At 36.9% G+C, this 24,580-nt stretch overlaps 1 protein-coding gene across 2 annotated transcripts in view; it reads right to left on the bottom strand.

Annotated features, from left to right (window-relative positions):
* The window catches only part of Acaca (acetyl-CoA carboxylase alpha), a 243,975-nt gene that overhangs the window by 101,347 nt on the left and 118,048 nt on the right, over nt 1-24,580 (bottom strand). The window contains exons 30-38 of one of the 2 annotated variants that reach the window (XM_013013338.1): nt 21,270-21,293; nt 18,614-18,757; nt 17,715-17,811; nt 16,732-16,839; nt 10,206-10,262; nt 9,895-9,939; nt 2,086-2,127; nt 956-1,171; nt 265-420 (exon numbers count right to left, since the gene is read on the bottom strand). In XM_013013338.1, coding sequence (XP_012868792.1) covers nt 265-420; nt 956-1,171; nt 2,086-2,127; nt 9,895-9,939; nt 10,206-10,262; nt 16,732-16,839; nt 17,715-17,811; nt 18,614-18,757; nt 21,270-21,293 — 889 coding nt within the window. The remainder of the gene's footprint in view (nt 1-264; nt 421-955; nt 1,172-2,085; nt 2,128-9,894; nt 9,940-10,205; nt 10,263-16,731; nt 16,840-17,714; nt 17,812-18,613; nt 18,758-21,269; nt 21,294-24,580) is intronic. The other variant, XM_013013339.1, reaches the window with a different exon arrangement.

Below are 24,580 nucleotides of genomic sequence, written 5' to 3'. Positions count from 1 at the left end.
GTGGCAACTATCACAATATTAGTACCAATGCAGAGTTTTTATTACAGCTTATAAATGACCAGCAAGCTAACAGCACACCCTTTCACCAAGAGGACTGTTCCTAAAGGCTACAACAAATTTTTGACACTCCCCAGAAATTAGAAGCAGTCTGCAAACTTTAAAGATAAACAACTGGACCTACTTACACAAGTACTCACTTCGAAATTCATGTGAAATACACATAACTCTTTCCTAGTGCTCATAGAGAAACTGTAAGAAAAATACCTTTGATGGGTCCATGATAACAGTGGGTACAAAGTTGAGGAAGATATGGTTACAGTCGGTGCGAACATTCGTGTTGTTAAAAGCAACTTCCAATTCATCCATGGCTTCCAGGAGCAGCCTCTCCCCTTCATTTTGTAGATATTCAAAAGAAGCTTCCTACACAGGAAGAAAATCACCAACATTCATGTGTTTTAAAGGCAATAAAGAATTGCTGTTATGATAACTTAAAGATCCATATGTCATGACTCATAAAGTACCTGTTAAAGACATTATTTTACTTTTCTCTCTAGTGTCAGTTTAGTGACCCCAACACCAGACCTTTCTTCTGCCTCTTAGTGTTTTGTTTTTACCCATAGGTGGAGCTGGTAAACATCCCTGAGCTGTGCCAAATAGGGCTCTATAGAAATGAGAAGTTCCCTGAGGTTGTTCTGCTACATACTTTTCCTTTTCTAGAGTGAGTGCTCTCATGGTTTTATGACTAAGAAATATCAGATAAAGAAAAAGAAGCCTTAATTACTTGCAATATTTACTTTTGTGAGAGAAATGACTTCCAGACATCTGTGAGCTATTAGGAGACTAGAAGAGAAAATGAAGAGTCTTGATTCAAACTATAAAAACTTGATTTTGAACCATGCTTATGTTTCTGTCACTTCCCAGAGGGATAACTTCCAGTTAAAAGTACAGCACCCACCTTTGTGACCAGATCAGAATGTCTAATGATTGCACGAACAAAGAACCTGTAGTCTGTTACTTCTGTGCCCACTTCCACCTTGGCTGCCCCAAGATACAGGTGCATTTTATGATTAGCACATGGAATAGCAGTAAGGTCGAAATTTCTCATCCGGTTCAGTTCTAACTGAAAAGCCAGAGCAGGCTCCAAGTGACGATAGATACGATCTTCCTCAAACTGAACAGGAAAATCAGAGAAAACAATGGCTTACATGAGGCAATTACAAAGTTATATTATGATTGGGTAAGTTAAAGGGATGATTAAAAAGAGAAATATAAAGAAGTATAACTGTGACTCAAGTGGCAGCCTTAAGCACTAGTCTTGAGCAAAAAGAACTTAAGGGACAGAGCTTAGGACCCTGAGTTCAAGCCTCAGTACTGGCATCAATTAAAAAAAATTAAAAACATTTTACACACACACACACACAAAAAAAAAACCCAATAGCTACACTGTGGTAATAGACAACAAAAACAGCTGCAGGCAAAGCTATTGTTATGGCTTATGTAAGACTAAAGGCCAGAATACCTATTCATGTCCCAAATTTTCAGCATTATTTTTTATAATTAACCATAGATTGCTTCACGTTAACACCTTTTTCACATTCTGATATTTGGGGCATTTCTTTAAAATATTTGGATTTGGAGCATAATATGCCTACAGATACATAATATTTATCTTTTCAAAAGCTGTAATAGTATATTTACTATATGCTTTCCTGAAACAGAATAGTTTCTTGTAGTGTACAAGTCAACTATGTGAACAGAGAGAGATAGAGCAAAAATGTAAGCTGGTAAAGAAACCCAAATGGTATAAACTGTTACATATTAAAACTGAAAAACAAACAAGAGCTCAATGTGTCTGTAAAGGACAAAAATTATCCTACTAAGTGTAGAGCCCTTTAATATCATTAGATCTATTCTAAAAAGGATAAGAATGATCTGCAAACATGAATGACTGGTTCCTAAACCAAACACTTTCTAAAGGGAGTGTGCTTACTTGGGTAAGGCAAAGGGAAAATTAAAGATCATAAATGTACAGGTGCACAAGAAAAGGGTGGGAGGGGGTGGAGAAAAAGCAAGAGCAGACCTTACCTTATCCCTTGCTCGGAAGGTGAAAAATTTAGGAAATTCTCTCTGCGTTAAAGAAGTAGGGGAGAGAAATGTTAGTCCTTCAGAGATATGGCTCTTTGGGGACAAACATACAATATAAAAGTAGTCAAGTATCTAAAGAGAATTTCCTTAAAAACATGGTCCTTATCCAAGCATAGTCCAGGAAATATGAATAATTTCCTTGGTAACTATCACTTTGACCCCCACTTCCAAATTTGAGATTACTCAACTGTTAACCTAACTTTAGTATCTATCTTCTCATAAAAAAGAAGTTTGTGGGGTTTTTTTAATGTGTCTTCTATGTGGAAGAAAAAAGTTTGCTTTTGGAACAACCTGGCAAATAAAACCAATACACCTCTATGCTATAGCCATTGCAGTTGTACTTACTGGGTTGATTTCCCAAGTTTCTCCTTAAGAAACCCTTAAAATGTAAACCAGCTAGATAACATAGACTCTTCAGACCAAGGTGCTGTTGTTTTCCACATTCACTGTCAAGTCAATATTTCAAGAGTTTAAATAATAACATTTAAAAATTAGTATGAGATGCCACTTTAGTTACCACTCTTACGTCTAGGGAAAAAAGGGGGCAGAACTAGTGAACTTGTAATTGCTAGGTTTTAACTCCTCTTTTGCAGCACATTACACAAGAAAGCAACCAATTCACTAGAACCTTATTAATTAACAAAGATGAATTCAATTAGCAGAGTTCATTAGTTTCTGAAATTTAACTTATTAACACCAAATACCCCTGTTTCTCGGATGGGAAGGTCTACTGGCAGTGCTAGCATCAAGTCATTACTATTTGTCTCTATAGGAGGTTTCATTAGGCAACTTCTTCATTATGAGTGCAATATAATCAAACACTTGATACAAAACAGAGAGAGACCAGAACTAGCTGCCTACATATCCTTCAGTGGGTTTTTTAGGAACCATGAAGGAAACAAATGAAAATCTTTTAGGTGTTGGCCCATCAAATGTTCTTAATAACCTAGAGGGAAACTAATTTTTTATTATGACTTCCTTCTCACCCCAAATTTTACAAATAAGCAAGTCTAGGATTACAAGATATACATAGGATCATAGAAGAAGAAAATAAACCTAGTCTTTACTATTCAAAAGCTTATACTTTTTCACCTCTAAAGTACAAGACATTATGTTTCTGTTCTTCTAATCGAAATTCCTTATTCAGGGAATTTCTCTTTGATGAAACAAACAACAATGAAAAAACAGAAAATAAAATTTTAAGGAAGAGTTTGAGATGGCTCAGGTAGTACAACACTTGTCTAACATGCACAAAAGACTTTTTAATGGGGAGGAGGGAGGAGGCTAGGAAACAAAGCAAAGGTCATACTGAAAATATGAGGTTTTTAGTTTGCTGAAAATTTCTTGAATAGTTGCTACATTATATTTCATCCTCATCATGTACAGTAATAAATCTGTTTATATTTTCTTTGGCATTTTAATTAAAAAAACTGAACATACTTGTAGGAGTTAATTTACCAAGCCTAGGGAAATCCCTTGTCCATACTTGAGTATTTAAAGGCCCCTTAAAAGGGGATTATAAAGGACTAATCTTTTACTAGTATTTTGTTCTAAATAATTCTCTCTGACACATTCTATTCCCTCTGACCTAATGGCAGGGAAGTACATGAGTAAGTAGGAAGAGTTGTCAGTAGGTCATATGCTTAAAGCTTTTACATATCTAGTCTGGCCTTCAGAAAATTACCTAAAAAGTAATACATGTCAAAGAGGGAAAGATAGCTGGATACTGAAGGCTCACACCTCTAATCTTTACTACTCAGAAGGACTACACCTGGAGGACTGTGTGTTGAGGCCAGCCTGGGCAGAAGAATCCTGAAAGACTCCATCTCTAAAATAGTGAGCAAAAAGGCAGAACTGAATGTACGACATTAAGCAGTAGAGTTCTAGCCTAGCAGACACAAGGCCTTGAATTTAAACCTTTTTACCAAGAAAAAGCCAAAACAACAACAACAAAAAACTTTGAAAAGTCAAGAAATGTTAAGCACATACTTTACTATTCTATGTAGACTATTATTACCTAATTAATAAGAGTATTTATTTGGTGTAATATTTATTCAATTATGTACATTTGTACTATTTCCACTCAAAAATAAAACCATTTTCTTTTAAAATACAACAGTAATGCCAAAAAATGCTTTCTTTTTCTATCAAACTAATTAAAAATTTTTGTAGTAACTGAAAGGCAGGAAAAGAAAGCAGCTTAAGTGGAAATATCTTTATTACAAATAATGAAGGAGACTAATTCTTAGAGGAGAACAAACTATCTCTAGGTGACAAGAGCACACAGCAACTACCAATTAAGAAAACCACTTTCAGGCTACAGGAGTAGCTCAAGCAGTACAACACCAGCCATGAGGGAAAAAGCTAAATAACAGAATGAGGCCCTGAGTTCAAGTCCCAGTATCATTAATAAAATAAAATAGAAAGTTCAGTTTCATTTAGGTTACGAAAGGGTATCATAACAAATTTCTCTTTTGATTTCGAACTTTTGAGTAAATTTAATATGCATGGCAAAATCTTTAAAAACTGAGCATTTAAAACAGGGGGTAGCAAAAACTTCAGTTCTTGCTGAAAGCAAAGCTATCAAGAAATTCTTCAAACTGGGTGCCAGTAGCTTGCATCTAATCCTAGCTACTCAGGAGGCTGAGATCTAAGGATAGCAGTTCAAAGCCAGCTTGAAGAAGAAAGTCCATGAGACCCCTATCTCTATTAAACTACCAAAAAACAAAACAAAATGATGAAACCAGAAGTGGAGCTGTGGCTCAAATGGTACAGTGCTAGTCTTGAACACAAAGGCTCAGGGACAGCACCCAGGCCCAGAGTTCAAGCCCTAGGACTGGCAAATTAAATAAATTAAAAATTCTTTGAGATATCAGAAGTCTAAAGACTTTTGTATTATATAAGCTACCCCCCTTACCCTTGGGCATTCAAAAAAACAATAGAATCACAGTAAATTCTTTAACCTGAAGCCCAAGAATGGAATCAGTCTTGGCAAAAGGAAGTTCTCCAGATTCTACCTCATTTAATGGTTGGGAGTAGTGGCACACACCTGTCACCACAGCTACAGGAACCTACAATGTCTGGGCACAGTGACATGTAACTGTCAACTCCAGCAACACAGGGAGAGAGACACAAGCAGGAAGATTACAGCCCACACTGGCTTGAGTATAAAGGGAGACCTTACTTTGAAAATAGCCAGCATAAAAAGGGGCCCGAGGCATAGTTCAAGTGGTTGAATGCCTACCTTGCAAATATCAAGCCCTGTGTTCACTCTCCACTAATGCCAAAATTTTTTTTTAAAATGTCTTCACTACACCTCATTTTCATGCTGCCAATTTTTCCACTAACAGCATCCATGCTTATTCCATCACTAATGCAATTGCTTTCCAGGCATTCTACTAGGTTTATAGGCAAATATCATAATTGAATGTACACACACACACACACACAAAAAAAAAACCCTCTTAGTGTTCTGGTACCAAAGAAAAAAGAAAAAAAGAATGCAACATTTCTCAGGAAGAAATTATGCCCCTGCTGTGTTCTAATCAGCCAACCATCATCAAGACAATCAAAATAATTTGCCTAAATTAGCCAATCAAGACACCCTGCAAATCAGAGAATGTGAAAACCTGCAACAGAAAACATCATAGCTGATTATGATACTAATAATCGTGTTAAAAACCTAATGAGATGAAGAAATTGGGAGCTTGCTGGTGCAATTCTCTTTTACCTCAACATGCTGAGAACTAATTAAATAGACTGTAATTAAAACAAAAACCTAAACCAAACCTTCTGAAAACTAATAGTTGGTCCACTAGTAAAGAGAACTACCTTTTCATAACAGGGTGGGGAGGGAGGGAGAGAAAGAAAGAAAAGAGGAAAGAAAAGAAGAGGAGAGAAGAGGGGAAGGGAGGGGAGGGGAGAGGGAAAGGAGGGAGACAAAATACTAACCATTATAAATGTTCATGCACAGGGACCAAGTAATGCAAAACATTTAATTTTAAAGCGAGAGTTACACAAAAGTCATGAAACTGTACTATCCCTTAGGAGAATTCTGGCAATTTTTTAAAACCTCATGAAATTGGGTACGAAAGAAATCAAAGGAAATATTTCATAAACCAACATTTGTAAAACTGAATTAGAATCTTACCAGTTTTTGGATCTCATATTTTTGTTTTATGTGGCTAAAGAAAGGAAGAAATCCTGATAATACTCATTTTAGTATGCCTCCAAAAAGTTCCTTTAAAAAGCCTAATATAACCCAATTAAAACTTTCTGATAATTTTTTTTGAACTAGAGACCTAAAATGTGAGTAACAAGAGTTGATAAATTTAAACATGGAACTACAGAACCACAGCTTATAAACAGTTGTAGAAATTGAAGAAACTTATTCCTTTGCTTTAAAGGCTTTTATCCCCCTCTTATTTCTTTTTAATAAGATCTGTATCTACTCAAACTTATTTAAGTATCAAGTTATACTGTTATTTAAGTTTCATTAGTTATTTTTATTTATTTATTTATTTTTGCCAGTCCTGGAGCTTGAAATCAGGGCTTGAGCACTGTCCCTGGGCTGCTTTTGCTCAAGTCTAGAACTCTACCACTTGAACCACAGTGCTACTTCCAGCTCTTCCTGTTTATATGGTACTCAGGAATTGAACCAGGGCTTGATGCATGCTAGGCAAGCACTCTACTACTAAGCCACATTCCCAGCCCCTTATGGTTGCTTTTAATTAGTAGGTTATGGAAGAAGACTGACACCCAGTCCTCTCCTTTTAGTGGTCAATCTTGCTCTCTCTAGAGGAATCTCCATATGTAAGAGTCAAACAACTAAGGCAGCAGCAGATATATCTGTGGCAAGTTTTCTGGGAACTATAGTAATTATACAATGAATACTCAAAATGCTATGGATTTCCCTGGCATCTGATACCTCATATTACACCTCTCCCTTACGGACTGGCCCTCATTTGCCAGCTCTGAGGCAATCTGAAAGATCCCAAACTTTGAAACAGCACAGATTGATTCATTCCACACCAACAAATGTTGTTCTTAATAAAAACTTGGTAACCTTCCTCCTCTCCTTGCCCCCTAATGTGCACATTCTTTCTTCAATAATATATGGATTTCACAGTGTAGAACAGGGGAGGCTGCATACATCACTGTGGATTACCAAGAAGCCAGGGAGATCAAGGGATTCATCCCTAACACTCCTGAAAAGCTTCCTCTTTTTCACTCTACACTATGTGCCAAGCACATATCAGATGACATGACAGAAGTTAAGTATCCTTCATGAATGGCAAGCTACTACCAATGAAAAACTCAAAGCAACACCCTGACAGTGAGCCCCAGATTTGTACAATTCTTGCCCAGGTTTTCTGGTTATCATGGATGCCAGATGGAGTTCAGTAAAACAACAACTAAAAACAAAAACAACAACAACTAAAAAACCACAAAGAAAGAATTATTATTTCTAAGACATACCCCAATTCCTCTTTCATTCAATCCCGTAAATCAAGTTCAGCCCACATCCAACCTTAACATTCTCTATGCTCTAAAGCAGCCTTTCTTATACCCATGACAAAACAGGCTACTTGATAATTCCAATAATTTCCCACTTAGTGACACTATAAATAGGAGCTAGACAATGACTGCCAGGCCCTACCCCCCTACAGCTAGCCTTTGCCTAGACATTTCTTCTTTCAACCTAAATCCAGCATATAAGGACATCAAAGGAAAAGCAAAATGTTTCTCAAGCTGTTAGATAAACTCTAAGACACAACATAGATTCAGAGATAAGAAGGACTTTCACATACTATAAAATAATAAAAACTGTGAGAACTAATAATTCTGGCTTTTTAGTGGGCAGGATTTTCTTGTTTTTGTGGTCCTGAGCCTTGAACTCAGAACCCTGAGCTTGCTAGGTGGGAGCTCTACTATTTAGTTATGCCTCCAGCTCATTTTTGCAATGGTTATTTTGAGAGTCTTGCTTTTTGCCCAGGTTTTCACTTGAACCAAGATCTTCCTATTTTATGTGCCCTACAGAAACTAAGGTTAACAGGTGCATGCTGCCATGCCCAGCTTCTTCTACTGAGACAGAGCCCCATGAACTGCCCTGGACCTACAATCTTCAAAGTCTCAGCCTCTTATGAGATGACAGGTACACATCACTAGACCCAGATAGATATTAGCTGAGATGTGGTCTCATGAACTTTTTTTTGGCCTGGGCTGGCCTTGAACCTTGGATCTTCCTGATCTCCGCCTCACTGGTTAGATCGATTATAGGAACTAACAAGCTACCCTGGCCTGGCTTAGTTGGCAGATTTAATTGATCATGGAATACTGACTCTGGAAATCAGTTAGTAGTGTGCTATCATCATGAAGACTTTATGACTACAAAAAGATAAATATACATACTGTGTCATTTTCAAGAATAATATACTATTTTTCAAAAGTCAGTGGCAAAAAGAAAAAGCTTCCCAATCTTCATGAACCTACCCACTTATTATTCCAAAATCCAGAGCCTTGTACTATCATGTATACTTTTGTTCTGCTCAGCACTACCAGGCAGTGTTTATTCATGGGCTCTCATATTCTGTCCTCTAGTATCAATTTTATACTGTAAGCTCCTGATTTTTCTTCCTAAAGCCCCAGGGTTCTCTTTAAGCTCCTCATACTTCTCCACTGATGCCAGTTTTCTATCTAAAATTATTGATTGATATATATCTACACTCTACTTGATTTCCTGACATCAATAACACAAGGGAATCATGTAGTAGACAACATTTCCTAAAGCATTTCAGAAAATCTTGGCTCTTGAGCTTGCAGGGTAGGCATTCTTATTTCTCTGTATAGTAGATCAGCAAGGTGAATTGTATGAAGAAAAATGTCAAGTGCTAAAGACTTAATAAGCAAAAGGTAATAATAGCAATCACACACAGGTCCTTGGGTTCAGAAAGTCCTTTCTGGAACTGCAAACATTACAGCAAATGAACAGGACTTGAACACTACTAAAAAACAGAAAAACAAAAGTAAAAACTTTTATCTGGAAAATTAAGACTTCTTAATGTCCTGTGGAATATTTAGCTACAATAGGGTCAATTTTTAATGAAACAATTTTTAGAATGACATCATGATTGTAAACTAACTTCTTGGCCTTACGGTTATCACCATACTGGGTAAATTCATTGGGGAAAACATAATTCAGATGCCAGCCAATTGGTTACTTCTTTTTCCAGTAAAATTGTAATAATATTGAGTTAATTTATCAAAGTGAAAGAGCAACAGAATGCTTAATTTTTATTTATTTAGAATTAGCCTAAGACAAAAATAGTAATTTAGGCTCTGTAAAAGCATTTTAAATAATAATGTATTGGTCTTGAGAATTGAGACTTCTCAGTAACAGATTTTGAATTTTTCTTTGGTAGAAGGCCCAATCTCAAACACAATGGTTATTTCTTGATTATGGAGTCACTAAATTACCATTTAGCTCCTATTTCTACCATATTCATCTGAAGAAATATATTGCTTATTCTTAACTATTCCCATAACTATGTTGACAATTCATATGAGCAAAGAAAAAGTTTTCACTGAAACACTGGAAAATTAAATATATTCACTGTACTACTTTCTAAAAGAAGAAGGATCAAAGACAATCTCATCTTTCTATATAACTTAGACATATCTGTGTAAATAAGCAGTGGCAAACAGATAAAACTGTAAGTCATCTTTTATAAAATTTTTCTTTTTACTTACATGAAATCTCTGATCCACCTCACAATTGACCTGTTTTCTGAAATCCTTTCAAATAAAAGAAAGAAAGGGGAAAAAAAAAAACAGCAGAAACTGTCAATCAGTAATAACATTAAAATCAAATTGAGTAATATGTAATGTTTATAAAGTCCTTCCCAGAATTCTAAGTGTTGCCTAATTCTTCAATTAAATTTACAGAAAAAGTTATTTCCTGGCATAAATTCTATAAGTAAGCATGTAACTGTGATTCATGTTTACTTTTTTAAAATTCAGCAGCAACATAAATGCCAGAAAAATATAATTCATGTCAATACCTTTTGTGCCACAAGGAAAGTAAGGCGTCGGATTCCATGCTCAACCAGGGTAGCTTTCTATGAAAAAACACATAAAAGAGAAATGATATTTCCATTCATTCTAAATTTTACCCTCTTCAATTCTTATAAGGCTTTGATTGTGGTAAGCATCTTTTTGGATATCTTTATCTCAGTCCAGATCCTTCACTTTTGCAAATAAATCAACATGACTACTAAGACTAAGTCTTATGATGTAGGTTTTACACTGATCAGGAAAAAAATAGAAAGAAAATCTTGTGGAAGAGAAAGGGTTCTATGAAGTCAAATTCTGAATTCATTCACATTAAGGTAAAGTTTCATGCAAGTTATGGTTACAGAAATTATGCTACTGAACATTCAACTGTGAAGACTATCTCTGATATAGAAGCTAAATGAATTTATAAGGAGGAATATAAAGAATGGTTCACAAAACAGGAAATATAGGCCCTATACAGTTGTTTCGATGGTATCAATTACAGCACTCCTGGAATTTAACCTCACAATTCCTATCCTTTCATTTCTTCTAAAAGTTCCCCTTTATTTCCCCCCCCCTTTTTTTTGGGTCCAGTTGTGGGGCCTGAACTCTGGGCTTGGGCACTGTCCCTCAGCTCTTTAGCTCAAGGCTAGCGCTCTACCACTTGAGCCACAGCGCCACTTCTGGCTTTTTTCCCCTTTTTTTTGCTTATGTGGTGCTGAGGAATCAAACCCAGGCCTCATGCATTGCAAGGCAAGCACTCTACCACTGAGCCACCTTCCCAGCCCCACTTTTCACACCTTTTAAAATGGGTAAAAGCATCTAGGTATGGTGGCATCTACCTATAATCCCAGAGTTTGGAAGGCTAAAGTAGAAGGGTAATGAGCTCAAGGCCAGCCTGGATTACATAAAATTAGAGGTCATTCTCAAAGCAAGCAACCAAAAATACTTGAGAGGATGGGTAGGATAAGAGAGATAAAAAAACAATGGAAGGGTTGATACTGATCAAGGTTCATTGTACCCCTAACCTGACATGTTGAATTGAAACCCCTTTTTAGGACTAAAGATTATACACACATCCATGAATACATACACATATATGTACATATATACTTGTACATATAGTATTCACATAGACAAACAATATATCAGAGGAAAAATAAAGATCGGTAGTTTTCTAGACAGCCTTGGTCTTCTGGCCCTAAGCCTTCCTCTATCCTATACTGCTCACTTACCTCAAAAGGCAAAGAAACAAAGTGTGAATTAAGTGAGAGACAAGCTTTTAAATGTCCCTAATAAAGAGCTACATCCCAGCAAGTAGAAAATCAGCTCCACTGGTTACATGGCTTGAGAGAATATATGAATAGTACACATTTCAGAACCTATAACTGACTTTACATGCCTTGCTAAAACTTAAATAAAGAAATATGTTTATAAGCCAATTCTCAACTTTCATGGTACAATATGGAGTTTTTAAAATCCAAATTGGCTTCCTTTTATAAAGAACTATGTTCCTGGGTCACTTCTTTTTATTTCTCTATTTCTCTTATAGTATTGGCTGAGTAACAGAATTGAGTTTTATTAATATCACTAGCAAAAATTAATTGGAAAAATAAATTTAATATTTATAAATTTGAATAATACATTCTCAAGTCAAATATAAATCATATTTAAAAGTTAGGTCACATTTTAAATATAGGTCACATTTGAAACTTATCCATGCTGTCATCATGTTCTTTACCATAAATAATCCAATACTGACAGCATAGTAAGAAAACACTGTGGAAAGGAAGGGGCTGTGGTGATGCTTGGTCTCTCAATGTATACAGTAACAGAAACATTTCTTCTGACACCAACAAAGAATTCCACTACAGTCAAGTCCTTCAGAGACAAGCATCAATAGCTGTGTTCTGGCAAGGAAAGAAAATAACTTTAATAATGCCATGATTTAAAATCAAAATTGTTATTGCTTTTAAAATTCCACAAGTGGCTGACAATAACAGCAGAGCAACAGGATTCTGATTACATTGTAATAATGCGGGTCTCACAGCAAGTCCACAGCTATTACCCAGCGATTAGGCGTCAGCACCTGGAGAAACTCCATTTACACTGACTGCTTCAATCTCCTCCACAAGTCATTTACAAATATATGATCCTAATTTCTATGAGAGAAAAAAAGACATGCTGGGACTAGAAGATTATTTGGACAATTTGGATCAACCTATTTGATAGTTTAATGTGTGCTTTAAAAAAAAGAACTTTTCTAAACTGCTAAGAGCATGATCATGAAGTGAAAAACAAAACTAGTTATCACTCAGGTTTCTTTTTTAAATTGCTATTTTCTTCCTTTTCTTTTTATATATTTTTAAAATAAGAAGATAAAAATATCAGCTATTTCTAGACAAGCATAGTATCTGATGAAGTTAATAGTTTTTCTAGGTTTAGAGTATTAGCAGTCTACTCTGACTCTTCTAATAGCCTTAGGCAAAGACACTAGATTTCTCTGTGCCTCAGTTTACAAGTTTAGTAAAGGAAAAAAAAATGACTTATTGATCACTAATAATATAAATAAATTCAGTAAAAGTGAAGAAACTAGGGTTGGGGATTTAGCTCAGTGGAAGATCACTTGCCTGGCAAGGCAAGGCCCTGAATTTGATCCTCAGCACTGAGAAGAAGAAAGAAAGAAGAAAGGAAGAAGAAAGAAGATGAGGGGAGAGGGAGGGGAGGGGAGAGGATGGGAAGGAAGAGGAGGGGAGGGGAGGGAAGAGGAGGGAAAGGAAGGGAAGGAAAGGGAGGAAAGGGAGGGGAGGAGAGGGGAGGGGAGGACGAGCAACAGGAGCAGCAACAGCTGCCACCACCATCTTTTTTGTCAGTTGTGGGCTTGAACGTTGGGCCTGGGCGCTGTCTCTCAGCTCTTCAGCTCAAGGCGAGCACTCTACCATTTGAGCCACAAGCACTACTTCTAGTTTTCTGCTGGATAACTGGAGATAAGAGTCTCATGGATGTTCCTGCCCGGGCTGGCTTTGAACCATGATCCTCAGATCTCAGCCTCCTGAATAGCTAGGGTTACAGGCGTGAGCCACCAGCACCTGGCATTACCATCTTTTTAAGTCATGTTGAGACAATATACAACACTTACTTAGATATAAGGGTATTTAAAAGCCTAAAGCTGTTGTCAAATTATGGAGAAATCAAATATGGGCAACTAGGGTCTCACAATCTGGGAAGAGGGCAGGAAGCATGACTCAGCAGGAACCATAGGCCCTGAGTTCAGACCCCAGTATTGGGGGGGGGGGAAACACAAACAAACAAACAAACAAACAAAAAAACAGAACCCAATCTAGGGAGAAACTTGCATAGATTTATTCTAGGAAGCAGTAGCAATTGTAGTATTCCTTTACTGAAATTACAAGCTTATGTGCTCACCAGCTAAGGGCAAGAAGGAAGGTATACTTTTCATCTAAAGAAAAATTCCTAGGCAGGGCTGGGAAGGTGGCTCAGTGGTAGAGCGCTTGCCTTGTATGCATGAGGCCTGGGTTTGATTCCTCAGCACCACATAAGCAGAAAAAAAAAGCCGGAAGTGGTGCTGTGGCTCAAGTGGCTGAGGTGAAGAGCTGAGGGTCAGGGCGCAGGCCCATGACTGGACACCCCTGTAGAGCACATGGCCAGCAAAGATGGCGCTGAGAGGGAGTTGAGTGGGCAGAGCCCGATTTGCTTTACAGTGTGTAACCAGCCTGTGGAAGCTTAGGTGCATGATAGGGTGTGACCTTTACAGTGACTGGTTCCTTTTCCTCTCTTGCCATGCCACCTGCTCTTTTTTGCTTTAAAAGGGGCTTGCTCTGTGTTAATAAACGAGTTTTCCTGTTTGACTTGACTCCCCGCTGCGTCTGATTGTCTCCCAGGCTAAGGGAGGCTGAGGAATGACACTTACCTTTCCTCTTGACTCCCCCCACCCCAAGAAAAAAAAATTCTTAGGCAAATTCCTTATTTTGACTTCTCTAGAAGTATCTTTTCCTCCTGTTGTAATCCTACCATCCTGCAATCCTATCAATTTACCAGCTGAGTGAACATGTAGTAAATGCTAAGTCATATTAACTATTTAGTTGCCACTCTCTCACCCCTATTTGGGCATCTACCATTAGCATTACATGATGTGAATGCCAATTGTTTCCTCTCCCTCCCTCCTTCAGTTTTGCTGTACTGCAGTTTGAACTTAGGGACTCAAGTGCTCTATCACTTGAGCTATACCTCCAGTCTCAACATTAATTTTTATACTTCTTAATTAGGCTTTAAAATATTTATTAGAGCTGGGCACTGGTGGCTCACACCTGTAATCTTAGCTGTTTAAGAGGCTGAGATCTGAGGATCACAGCTTAACACCAGCCCGGGCAGCATGAGACTCATCTCCAATTTATCACCAGAAAACAGGAAGTGGTGCTATGGCTCAAGTGGTAGAGCGCTTGCCTTGAGCTGAACAGCTGAGGGACAGCACCCAGGCCTAGAGTTCAAGACCCACGACCGACCAAAAAAAAAAAAATATTATTGAGTTTTCTTTTTTTGGTACCTCTATAAAAGCAGAGCTTCCCTTTCTTCCTCAGCTGGCAATGTACTACTTGAGACATGCTTCTAGTCTACCCTTTTTTTTCTTTTTTTTTTTCTTTTTTTTTTCTGTGAAAATACTGTACAGAGGGGTTACAATTACATGGGTAAGATAATGAGCACATTTCTTATTAAGCATTGTAGCCTCCTCCTTTGTTTCCCCTTCCCATCCCTTTGCATCCTCCCCCCTCCTTCCATCCCCCCCACCAAAGTTGTAAAGTTCGTTTTTTGACATAACATCTAGTCTACCCTTTTTGCAACTTAATTGGGACTTTTCTGCCTGGGCTGCTTCAAACTATCATCCTCAGATCTCAGCCTTCTGAATAGCTAGGTATACAAGGGAAACATCAGTGCCCAGCAATGCAGTTATTTTTCTGCAAGCACTATTGGCTAAGTACTATTCAAAAAGAGCACATGGATTTGGTCAGTAAAAGTAAATTAGAAGGGCAGTTTAGCATTTATCACATTTAAAATAAAATGTAATTGTAGGAATGGGAGTACAGCTCAGTTGTAGACCACTTGCTTACATTCAACTCCTAGCACCAGAAAAAAAGGAAAAAGCAAAAAACCGAAAACTATGGAGTGGGGGAACTATAATTATTATATCTGTCAAGTCCCCCTAAACTAGATTATAAGCATCTTAAGAACTAGAACTTTATTTACCAAAGCTCCTAGTTATCTGTCCCCAGAGCGGGTATCAAAGCTTTTGCTCTACCATTTTCCAGATGATAACAAAGGTTACTTAATCCCTAAGAGCTTGAGTTTTTCTCCATGTACAACGGGAATAATCCTTAATTTATCCAACCCCATGGGATTGTGGTATGGTACAAATAAAAATTTAGATAAAAGTTCTTTATAAAATATTATTGTTATTAAATATTATACTGATCAATTAGTAATTGAAGGGATAAAATATATTTTAGTTACTTAAAAGTCTTTATCAAAGAAGTAAAACTTAACAGTTCTTAAGATGAAGAGAAGGGAAGAGGGAGGAAGAAAGAATGAGAGAGAAAGAGAGCAAAAGGGAGAAAGGAAGGGACAACAAAACATTCTAGGTGAAGGAAAATGATCAGACTATGGAGATTTGATGCCAAAAACATACACTTGAAAGGCTGATGTAGGTATAAGTTGGTTTTTTATTTTTACTTTTAAAAAATTTTCTTTATTGAGATTAAGTGATTACGTGAACTTCACAATATTGTGGGTAAGTGATACTTAGCTAAAGTCACAAATACATTTTAACCTTCACAAGGTGAATTGTCATTATCATGGTCTATAAAGCTTGTGAACTCTACAAACTTTGACAATACAACTATTTCTTCCAAATAGGGTGATATGTACATTTTTTTCCTTTTGCTTAGTGTAAGCTGTTCACTCTGTTTATCTCATTCCCTCCCTCCCATCGCTGCCCTTGAGTTGCTTAGTTCACTTTTATCAATGTGTAGTGCAGCTGATGGATCCTCTGCTGTATTTTGTCACCTGTTTCCCTCATATGTGCACATGTACAGGTCTAAGTATTTCATCAGAAGGAAGGAAAGGACACTGAAGGGCAGTGAGTAAAGAGTTAAGTTTCTAAAGAAAAATTTTCATCAAGAGGCTGAAGTTCAAAACTAGAACTCTAGGAACAATTTGGGAACATACTTCCCTTAAAAAGTTTAAGTACTTAAGGTCTGTATTTCTTGACATAAAATGATACTCATTATATATCATTAAAGTACTTTGGAATTTTATCCCCATAGGCAGAACTAACCATAGTTCTGAAAGTTTTGCTAGAAGACAGTCATTATCAATAATAAGCCTTACAAGTTGCAACTGATAAAAGGATGGATTTGATGCAACCAGCAGTTTTTACCATCAGTTCCTACCAATCAAGGATTTACATTTAACTGGGTAAACTCTCTGAACATAGCTGCCAGATTGTAATCAAGGACTTACGTGTTGCTGGGTAAACTCTCTGAACATAGCTGCCAGACTGTCATCCTCAATATCACAGTCAGTCTTAATAGCCACATTCAGAATGTGAATTGGTTCATCCCTGGGGACCTGTAACCCAAGAACACAAACCAAAGAAATTATAAGGTTGGCTCTACAGAAGCAGCAAGAAACTAAAGTGCCCAGTGGAACAACTGAGAGAGAATATACCTCCACAGAATGTTTTGATTTGGTCATCAGTAGGAATAAGCAAACAGAAACTACTATCTGACAGCAATGGCAGAAATTAAAGAAAGCACATAAAAGGTAGCAAAAGCATTAGCTTGGGTAGCTTCAAATCTTGACTTGACAAAAACTTGAAGATCCCTATATCTCACCTTTTTCACGAATGACATGGAGGTGAAACCACTTTATTCACCTCATCTCTTCACAGAATGTGGAGAAATGAGTAAAAGGAGTCATCTGAAAATATCCTCAAATAATTTATAGTTTATCAAACAACAGAAGTATCAAACCATGGGAAAATAATGTTGTAGAGTAAGAACAGAACATTTTGTTTACTGAGCAATGAAAAGAGATTTAAAAGGACCAAATTTTAAGCAAAATGACCGCTTTTCTGCAGCCTAAAAATCCTCCTTTCTTTGAAGACTATATATAATACAGTATCGTTATGAAAAATAGATGTATGTTACTCACTGATTAAGAACTATAGCAACCAAAACCAAGATTTTTTTCAATGACACTCAGAGGCTACATGGGATAAAATAGCCGAGCCTATTCCCTACACAGAATTCAAGATTAATATGATGTTTTAAAATTTTGAATTTACATTCAACCTATTTCCAAAAATCACTTCAATGAAGCACATGTAGAGAGTAGCATAAAAGGTAAATCTTCTCTATAGTGTTCCAAACTCAGAAAGACAGTATATAGTATAAGCCCCATGTGTGAAGGAACAAAGCAGTTTTCCAAAGCGAACACTGTACCTTGTCTTCGTCATATAGAGATGTATGACCTGCCTCTGGGAATGTGGGACTTTGAGGTGGGGAGTCACAGAAGCAGCCCATCACTTCATCAAAGATCCTGAAAAATACCAGAGAAATACCCACCATGAAAACCCAAGTGGCAGAAAACCTAAGTGGCAGGAAACTAATGCTGCCACTGGCATCTCAGTCTGAAAGAATAATCTATCCTACCCTATGCTCACTAGCTGAACAGAATCACCAGTGGCTAGAGACAAAATGCAAAATTTCATCAAGTGGTAGAAATTAGAAGGATGGATTGTTTAAACTCTAATAAACCATATTTTTTTTCTTTTTAAAAAAGAACAATCTAATGGCTTTTGTTTTTCATATGTAAGATATGAGCACTGCTGTCATCAATCGGTCTAAAAGGAACAGCAAGAACCTGGGATCAGAGCAGTGACAGACCAATGTAATTACCCCTCCCCCTAGGGTAATGCATCAGTATACATCAACAGATAGATGCTGAATTCATTTAATCAAAAGATGTATCGTCTCTAGTGGGGCTCACTCTAGTGTTGTGTTTAATTTCTCCTGACATTTCACTCATCACAGAGCAGACAGCTTCTTCTGTTAGCTCCTAAGGAAAAGATGATTTCTGTTTGTTTCTTTTCTTTTCCTTTTCCCTGACCAGGTTCAAACCTACAAGCAGAGACTTAGAGAGTCTGAATGAGAGGTGGAAATGGAAAGATAAACACTTCTCTGAGGGCATACATAGTGAGGGCTATGTCTCAGATGGATTGTAGCCATGCTGAGATCCTTTGCTCTTTAAAAAAGGAAACAAAACAACAACAAAAAAAAAACCCTCAAAACAGAGAAGTTCATGACTTTCCTAGAACAAACACAGGTCCATAATATCTTACCTGACAAAATCTTCAAAAGTCCGAAAAGAGACCATTCCTCCCATCCGTTGACATGGTGGAGTGAAAGAATTGTCCAACAGCACATCACTGACACTAGCCACATGTGTCATGCCATAGTGGTTGAGGTTGGAGGAGAAGGACATTCTAAATGGTAATTCAATCATGTGTATTAGACAAGGAGGGAAGGATTAGGAGAATAACAACAGGAAAAAGAGAAAACTCTAAAATAAGGTTAGGTTGCAGAGCAGATCTGGTTTTTCACCCCCTATGATTAAAGCTGTTTTGCCAGATTAATGTTTCACTTGACTTTCTCCATAAACCTGTATTTTCATCACTCTAAAACGTCTTCAGATAGAAATCTAAAAACTGTCAAGAATTTCATGGTAGTCTTAATACAGTGATAATATGGCATTTGTAGCGAATGAATAGTACATAGAGGGTTAAAAACCATCCTGCACCATCCCCTTCCCCAAAACATTCCTTCCTTTACAAAGAAATATGCAAGCCAAGAGAGTTGTAGTTATGTCACACGCAAAGCATTTTTTATTTGGGAAGTACAATAAATTATGTATTCACTGATATAGAGATAGGTAGATTTATTAGAAAAGAATTTCTTAGTAGCTTATTATAAAAATTATTACTTATAGAACAAAAACAAGTCACAGTCCTACAAAGGAAGTTTACTGAGGTATTTATATTAGGATTATAGTTCTCCCCTTTTGAAAGAGTTTTCAACCTCAGGTCACAAAATTTCCTTTTATTTTCAAAACTTCTATACCAGAGCAAAAATATCTTCATTGAAAACCTGTAATAATTTCCAGCAAGATACAAAAGGCAGAGCATAGGTCTCAAAGTATGTGTAAACATGACAAATAGCAGCTCAATGGAAATGCTTGAAGAGAATTGAACTGATTTGTTCAATCTAAAATCATAATGAATCAGAATATTCCTTGATGCACCTCAGCAACATGTACAGATAATACTATAAAGTGTTTCTGAATGTCCAATCAAGACAATCTATTAAGAAGGACCAAACTAAATGATCCCTCTAGGACTTGCCTGACATGTTACTGGCATACTGATCTGAAACAACTTCAGAGCGTGGCAATGGCACCTACGCTTTGGGGAACTGTCCAAAAATCTCCTTACAGTACACTGCCTGCAGTGTGTCAGTAGGAGGAGAGATGGCAATGTGAACTTAAGATCTGGGTATCTATTGCACCCCACTGCAAATCATACTTACAAAAAGCAATGAAATGCTTTATAGGATGGGAATGCTGCTCACACAGACTATAGAGACTGACACTCCTGGTTTTTATTCCTTTCTTAGGTGATGACTATAGAAAAAGTACTTTATCTTTTGACAGTTCTAGGAAATAGAAAGGCAGAGTGGGGTAGAGGAAACCACTGATACCATGAGTGAAACAAACAAATGAACCACACATCAAGCAAGTCTCATACATGATGCCCACTAGAAACAGATTCTGAGCTGTATTAACTCAGAAATGCTATTGTCCCTCTTTCTAGGAGCACCAAATGTATTTACTATTGAAGCAAGTTTGTGAGGTATTCTTTTCTACCTGCCTCACATTAGACAGGAAATATTAAAAGGGTTACAAGCAACATTTAAAAGAAACTCCCTGTGAATGAGATAACTGGCTATGTTTGTGGCAAACATGGGGTTAAATATCTTTTTCACTTGACTAAACCCCATGGGAAATATATACACTATTCAGTTTCATTACACTACTATGCTCATGGCCAGAGAAGCTGAAGGCAGGCAGGAATGAACCAAGTCCACTCTCGAAGGGAAGACTAGAAGACTCTATAAAAGCAGTCTCTTCTGCACATCTAAACTAGGTTCTAAAGGATAAGATCAGTTTTGATTACTAAATATTTTAAAAGGAGAAAGACAAAATAAAGGTAAGCCTGTAAATATTTCAACATGAAACATTATATACAAAGAGCTTGCCACCAACTTATCTCTGCTTTAGCATTTTGTGGAATTAATTCCAAACAGAATTGCTATCCTCTCAAACTTGCTCTGTTACCTTGCTTGGCTCAAGAGGCAAGAAGAACTTAAAATATGTACGAAACTATCACTTTTGTTACACTGGCCTAGAAACTTCTTCATAAAGCTAAAGATATCAAAATTTAAATATACCTTTCCAATGTTATAGGTTTAAATTAAAAATTGACTTTCAAGTCATTGTAATACTTTTAACACTTTAGTAAAATAGCTATTTCTGGATTTGCTAAGGAAAAACGAATTAGAGAAACTAAAAATTGAAAACAAAATGTAAATAGGCTACAAGTGACCTTAACGGTCTCTCCTCTGAAAGCCCCAAACTAGATAGAAAACTTAGCAAAAGGTATTTCTAATAAAGTTGAACATCAGACAGATGAAGTCCCTATCATACACAGCTGAATGGAAGCTTTTCCAAGCTGATGCTTCTTAAATTATTATTTTTTGAACAGCTAAAGACAGGTTTTTCAAGTAGAAAAAGGAATTTAGTATTGCTGAGGGGGATCTCAGAATTCCCTAGCAAATCATAACACATAAACTTATCAAGTGAAGTTTTTTTTTCCGATTTCACTATTACTACTTTATTTATAAAGGTGCTTTAAATTGGAAAAGAAACTAAGTATACGGTACCTGTTTAGCGTGGGGATGTTCCCTCTGTAATTAAATAACCACAGTTAGTTACTGATAGGTTAGTGAAAGCCATCATAAAAGAATTGTCAGAACAGATACACTCCAGTCAGTCATAAGGAGCTCCAGTTTGGCAGCTCTGGTATTCAGCAGACATAATTAAGTGCTCATTACCCTTCAAACCCCAGGATGCCTCCAAAGAGGAATGCCTCCTGACCTACCTCACCACAGCAGCTGTTAAGGGTCCAAATGTATTTACCATACATTGTTACAAAATAATTCTACCAAAAAAAAAAAAAAAAGGTAATGCATAGCAGTGGTAAAACACAGACTAATAAAAATTAACTCAAGCTGTATATGGTGTATCATCTTAAGCTACAACATGAAATAAGCCATGACAACACTTACTTCTTGTTCCTATTATTAGAAGTATAATAGGGAGACAGATTCCATAGCTTTCTATCGTAATTTCTTTTTAATGATATATAGTTGACCTACAAATTATCCTCCCAAGAATCTAGTGATCTAAGTTTGCTAAGTTTTAGCTAGCCATGCCCTTTCTCCTGAGGGGAGACTAGAGGATACTCTACCACAGGAATTGAAAGGAACTGAAAAACATGCAGGGAAGTAAGGATGAATGATTTTACCATCCCAGTGGTATCTTTGGTTATAATTAATACTTTTTTTTTTCTGCTTATGTGGTGCTGAGGAATCGAACCCAGGGCCTCAGGCATGCAAGGCAAGCGCTCTACCACTGAGCCACCTTCCCAGCCCCATAATTAATACTTTTTAATTAAATGGTTTAGGGTAACAATTATTTTTAAAGTTACTTTTAGCTTTAAAACTCTTGGCCTATAGGCCTCTAAAAAATAAAATCTTACCTAAATTTGGCTAGCCCTAGGACTTCCTTATAAAGAACAAGCCAAAGACTAGGATATCATAGGAAATAAGGCAAAGTTCTTGCACTTTCTTTGATTTTTGCCACTATTTCATAAAATTTTCTCCAACTTAAAAAAATAACCAAGAATCAAATTTTAAAACCTTTATTTTTAATCTTAAAAGGGCAAAATGATACTTATCACCCACAATTTAGGGGTTTTGTAAAGGGTCCGGTTGGTTGATATCTTAACCTTCTTATATTCTTTTTATCAGCATTTAATCATTGTTGGGGTTTTCTGGCACAGAGAGACTTAATGGGCAGAACATAGTGGGTGGTGCTGATGATATGTGGGAAGGAGGATTGAGGGAGGAAAATGATGCACTTTCCATGGCAGTGAAAGGAGCAGAATAGACTGAGCTAGCCATATAAATAAAAAGCTGTGACATATCACTGCACACAAACTGTATACCTCGTATGATTTGTGAGCAGTGAGGCTCTTTGCATCAAACCTGTATCACAGAGTGAACTCATAAGCAGCAGGAACAAACACCAAGTGCAAAGCTCTAAACCTTTGCTGTCCGGATTCCTGAGTCTCTCATTCAGGAGAATGGGTTTTATAAGAGATCCTTGGTTCTAATGCATTTATCTCTCATGAATAAACAAAAAGTGTACATGGATTCTAGAGCAGATGCAAGTACAGCTGAATAGAAAACTAACTACAGCTGGTAATAAGATTATAGAAAAGCCTTCTTTTACAATGTAAAATATTCTAATAAATGAGGCCACCTGCCCTGTCTCTTACCATGAACCTCAGTGCAGAGAGGACTTTCAACCAAAGAAATCTCAGGCTCCATTCATCCAGGTTTCTAGTATTTAGAAACCAGTACAATCTCTCAACTATTAACCAATCTCTTAAGCAATTAAAAAGGTCTTTCTGCTTCTGTAGTTATACTCTGATTCCACAGGGAGTCTTCATAGGATGAAGACCAAGATTTAGGGGGAAAATGGCCACACACACACACACAACCACTGACAACAAAAGCTGGCCCTTCTTCATCAGCAATTCTCAAGTTCTCATAGGGAGCCCCCTGCTGCTTTGTTATAGAAATTATGCACTACCTACTCAGTATGGGGTAAAAAACCAGAAACTCCCAACATTTCCAATTATTATTAAAGGAATGGTCCTAAATCAGTCAAGTAAGAAGTAAGTTTAGAGCTAGCCATCCTCTTTGGTAGAATAAGAGCTTGTGAGGTTACAGAAGAAATTAACAGGAAAGGAAGGATATATTAGTTATTAACAGGTAAATGCTTAGCTGTGTCCATATGGTCATTTATATATTGTGTTATCCTATACTCCTTAGGAATATGAAAAATTGGGCCTACTGCACAATATTGCAAGATAACAGAAAGCTAGATCTATGACCTGTGCAAAAATAAGAAAGATATTACCTACAGGTCAAATATCCCATTTATGCAGCTAAAAATAAAATGAAATAAAACCTAAAATAGTTCACTGCATACTCATCATGCAAAAAGTTAAAACTGGTCAATCTCTAATAAGGCAAATCAACTATATTTTTAAATATATAAATGAGATATTAAACTGCTATTTGAACTATTCAAAGTACTTATTACAATAAATCTTCATTCACAATGATACTTATCAGAACCACTGTCCTTTTAGTAAATTAGCTCCATTTTACAGATAAAATAACTGAGAAGCCAAAATGGATGCTTTCCAGAGACACTGTTCAATATGGTTGCCATAAAACAAGATCTATACTTGGCACTTTCTCATCTCTGCTCCCTAAACTAGCATTTCACATCAATATAGACTTTAAAAAAGGACAAGAGAAAATCCTTTGAATTCTGAGGTTCTTGGCATTAAGTCACCTCTGATTTTATTGATCTGCCTGCCCAGAATAGCTGAAGAGCTTGCTTCAATATGAATGCAAAGTCAGAGTTGCTGCCTGCTATCTGAACCCTCTTTAAGAAACACTGACTTCTCTGGCAGTCACAAGTTCTCTGAGCCTTTTTACCTTCCCTTCCAGCTGAATTTCGTTTTGCTTGATTCTAGATGTCCCTGTATAAATCTTTTTATCATATAAAAATGCTCATGATGCTTTTGCCTTCTTACTAAAAGAAAACAAACAGAACCCCCAATCCGTATAAAAATGATGGGGATGCATGCAAACAAGCAGTGGTTGCATCAAGCTGTGACTGAGAGCCAGTATAGGGCAAATCTTTTGAAATCAGGCAGCAAAGCAGAATCATAAGAGGTCAGCTGAATAACCTACTAGCAGTCACTAACAACAGTACCATAGGAGAAAGAGCAATTTGACTGGCTGTGACCAGTGGTGGTCTCCTTGTGTGACTATATTTCTGCAGGAGAATCCAAATCAAGAGCTATAAAGCCCTTCTGAACCATGTATTT

The sequence above is a fragment of the Dipodomys ordii genome, unplaced genomic scaffold (assembly GCF_000151885.1).
Source record: "Dipodomys ordii isolate 6190 unplaced genomic scaffold, Dord_2.0 Scaffold19, whole genome shotgun sequence".
In the NCBI taxonomy this organism is placed as follows: domain Eukaryota; kingdom Metazoa; phylum Chordata; class Mammalia; order Rodentia; family Heteromyidae; genus Dipodomys; species Dipodomys ordii.
The sequence above is the reverse complement of the archived record's forward strand: the minus strand, read 5'-3'. Positions and strand labels throughout refer to the sequence as shown.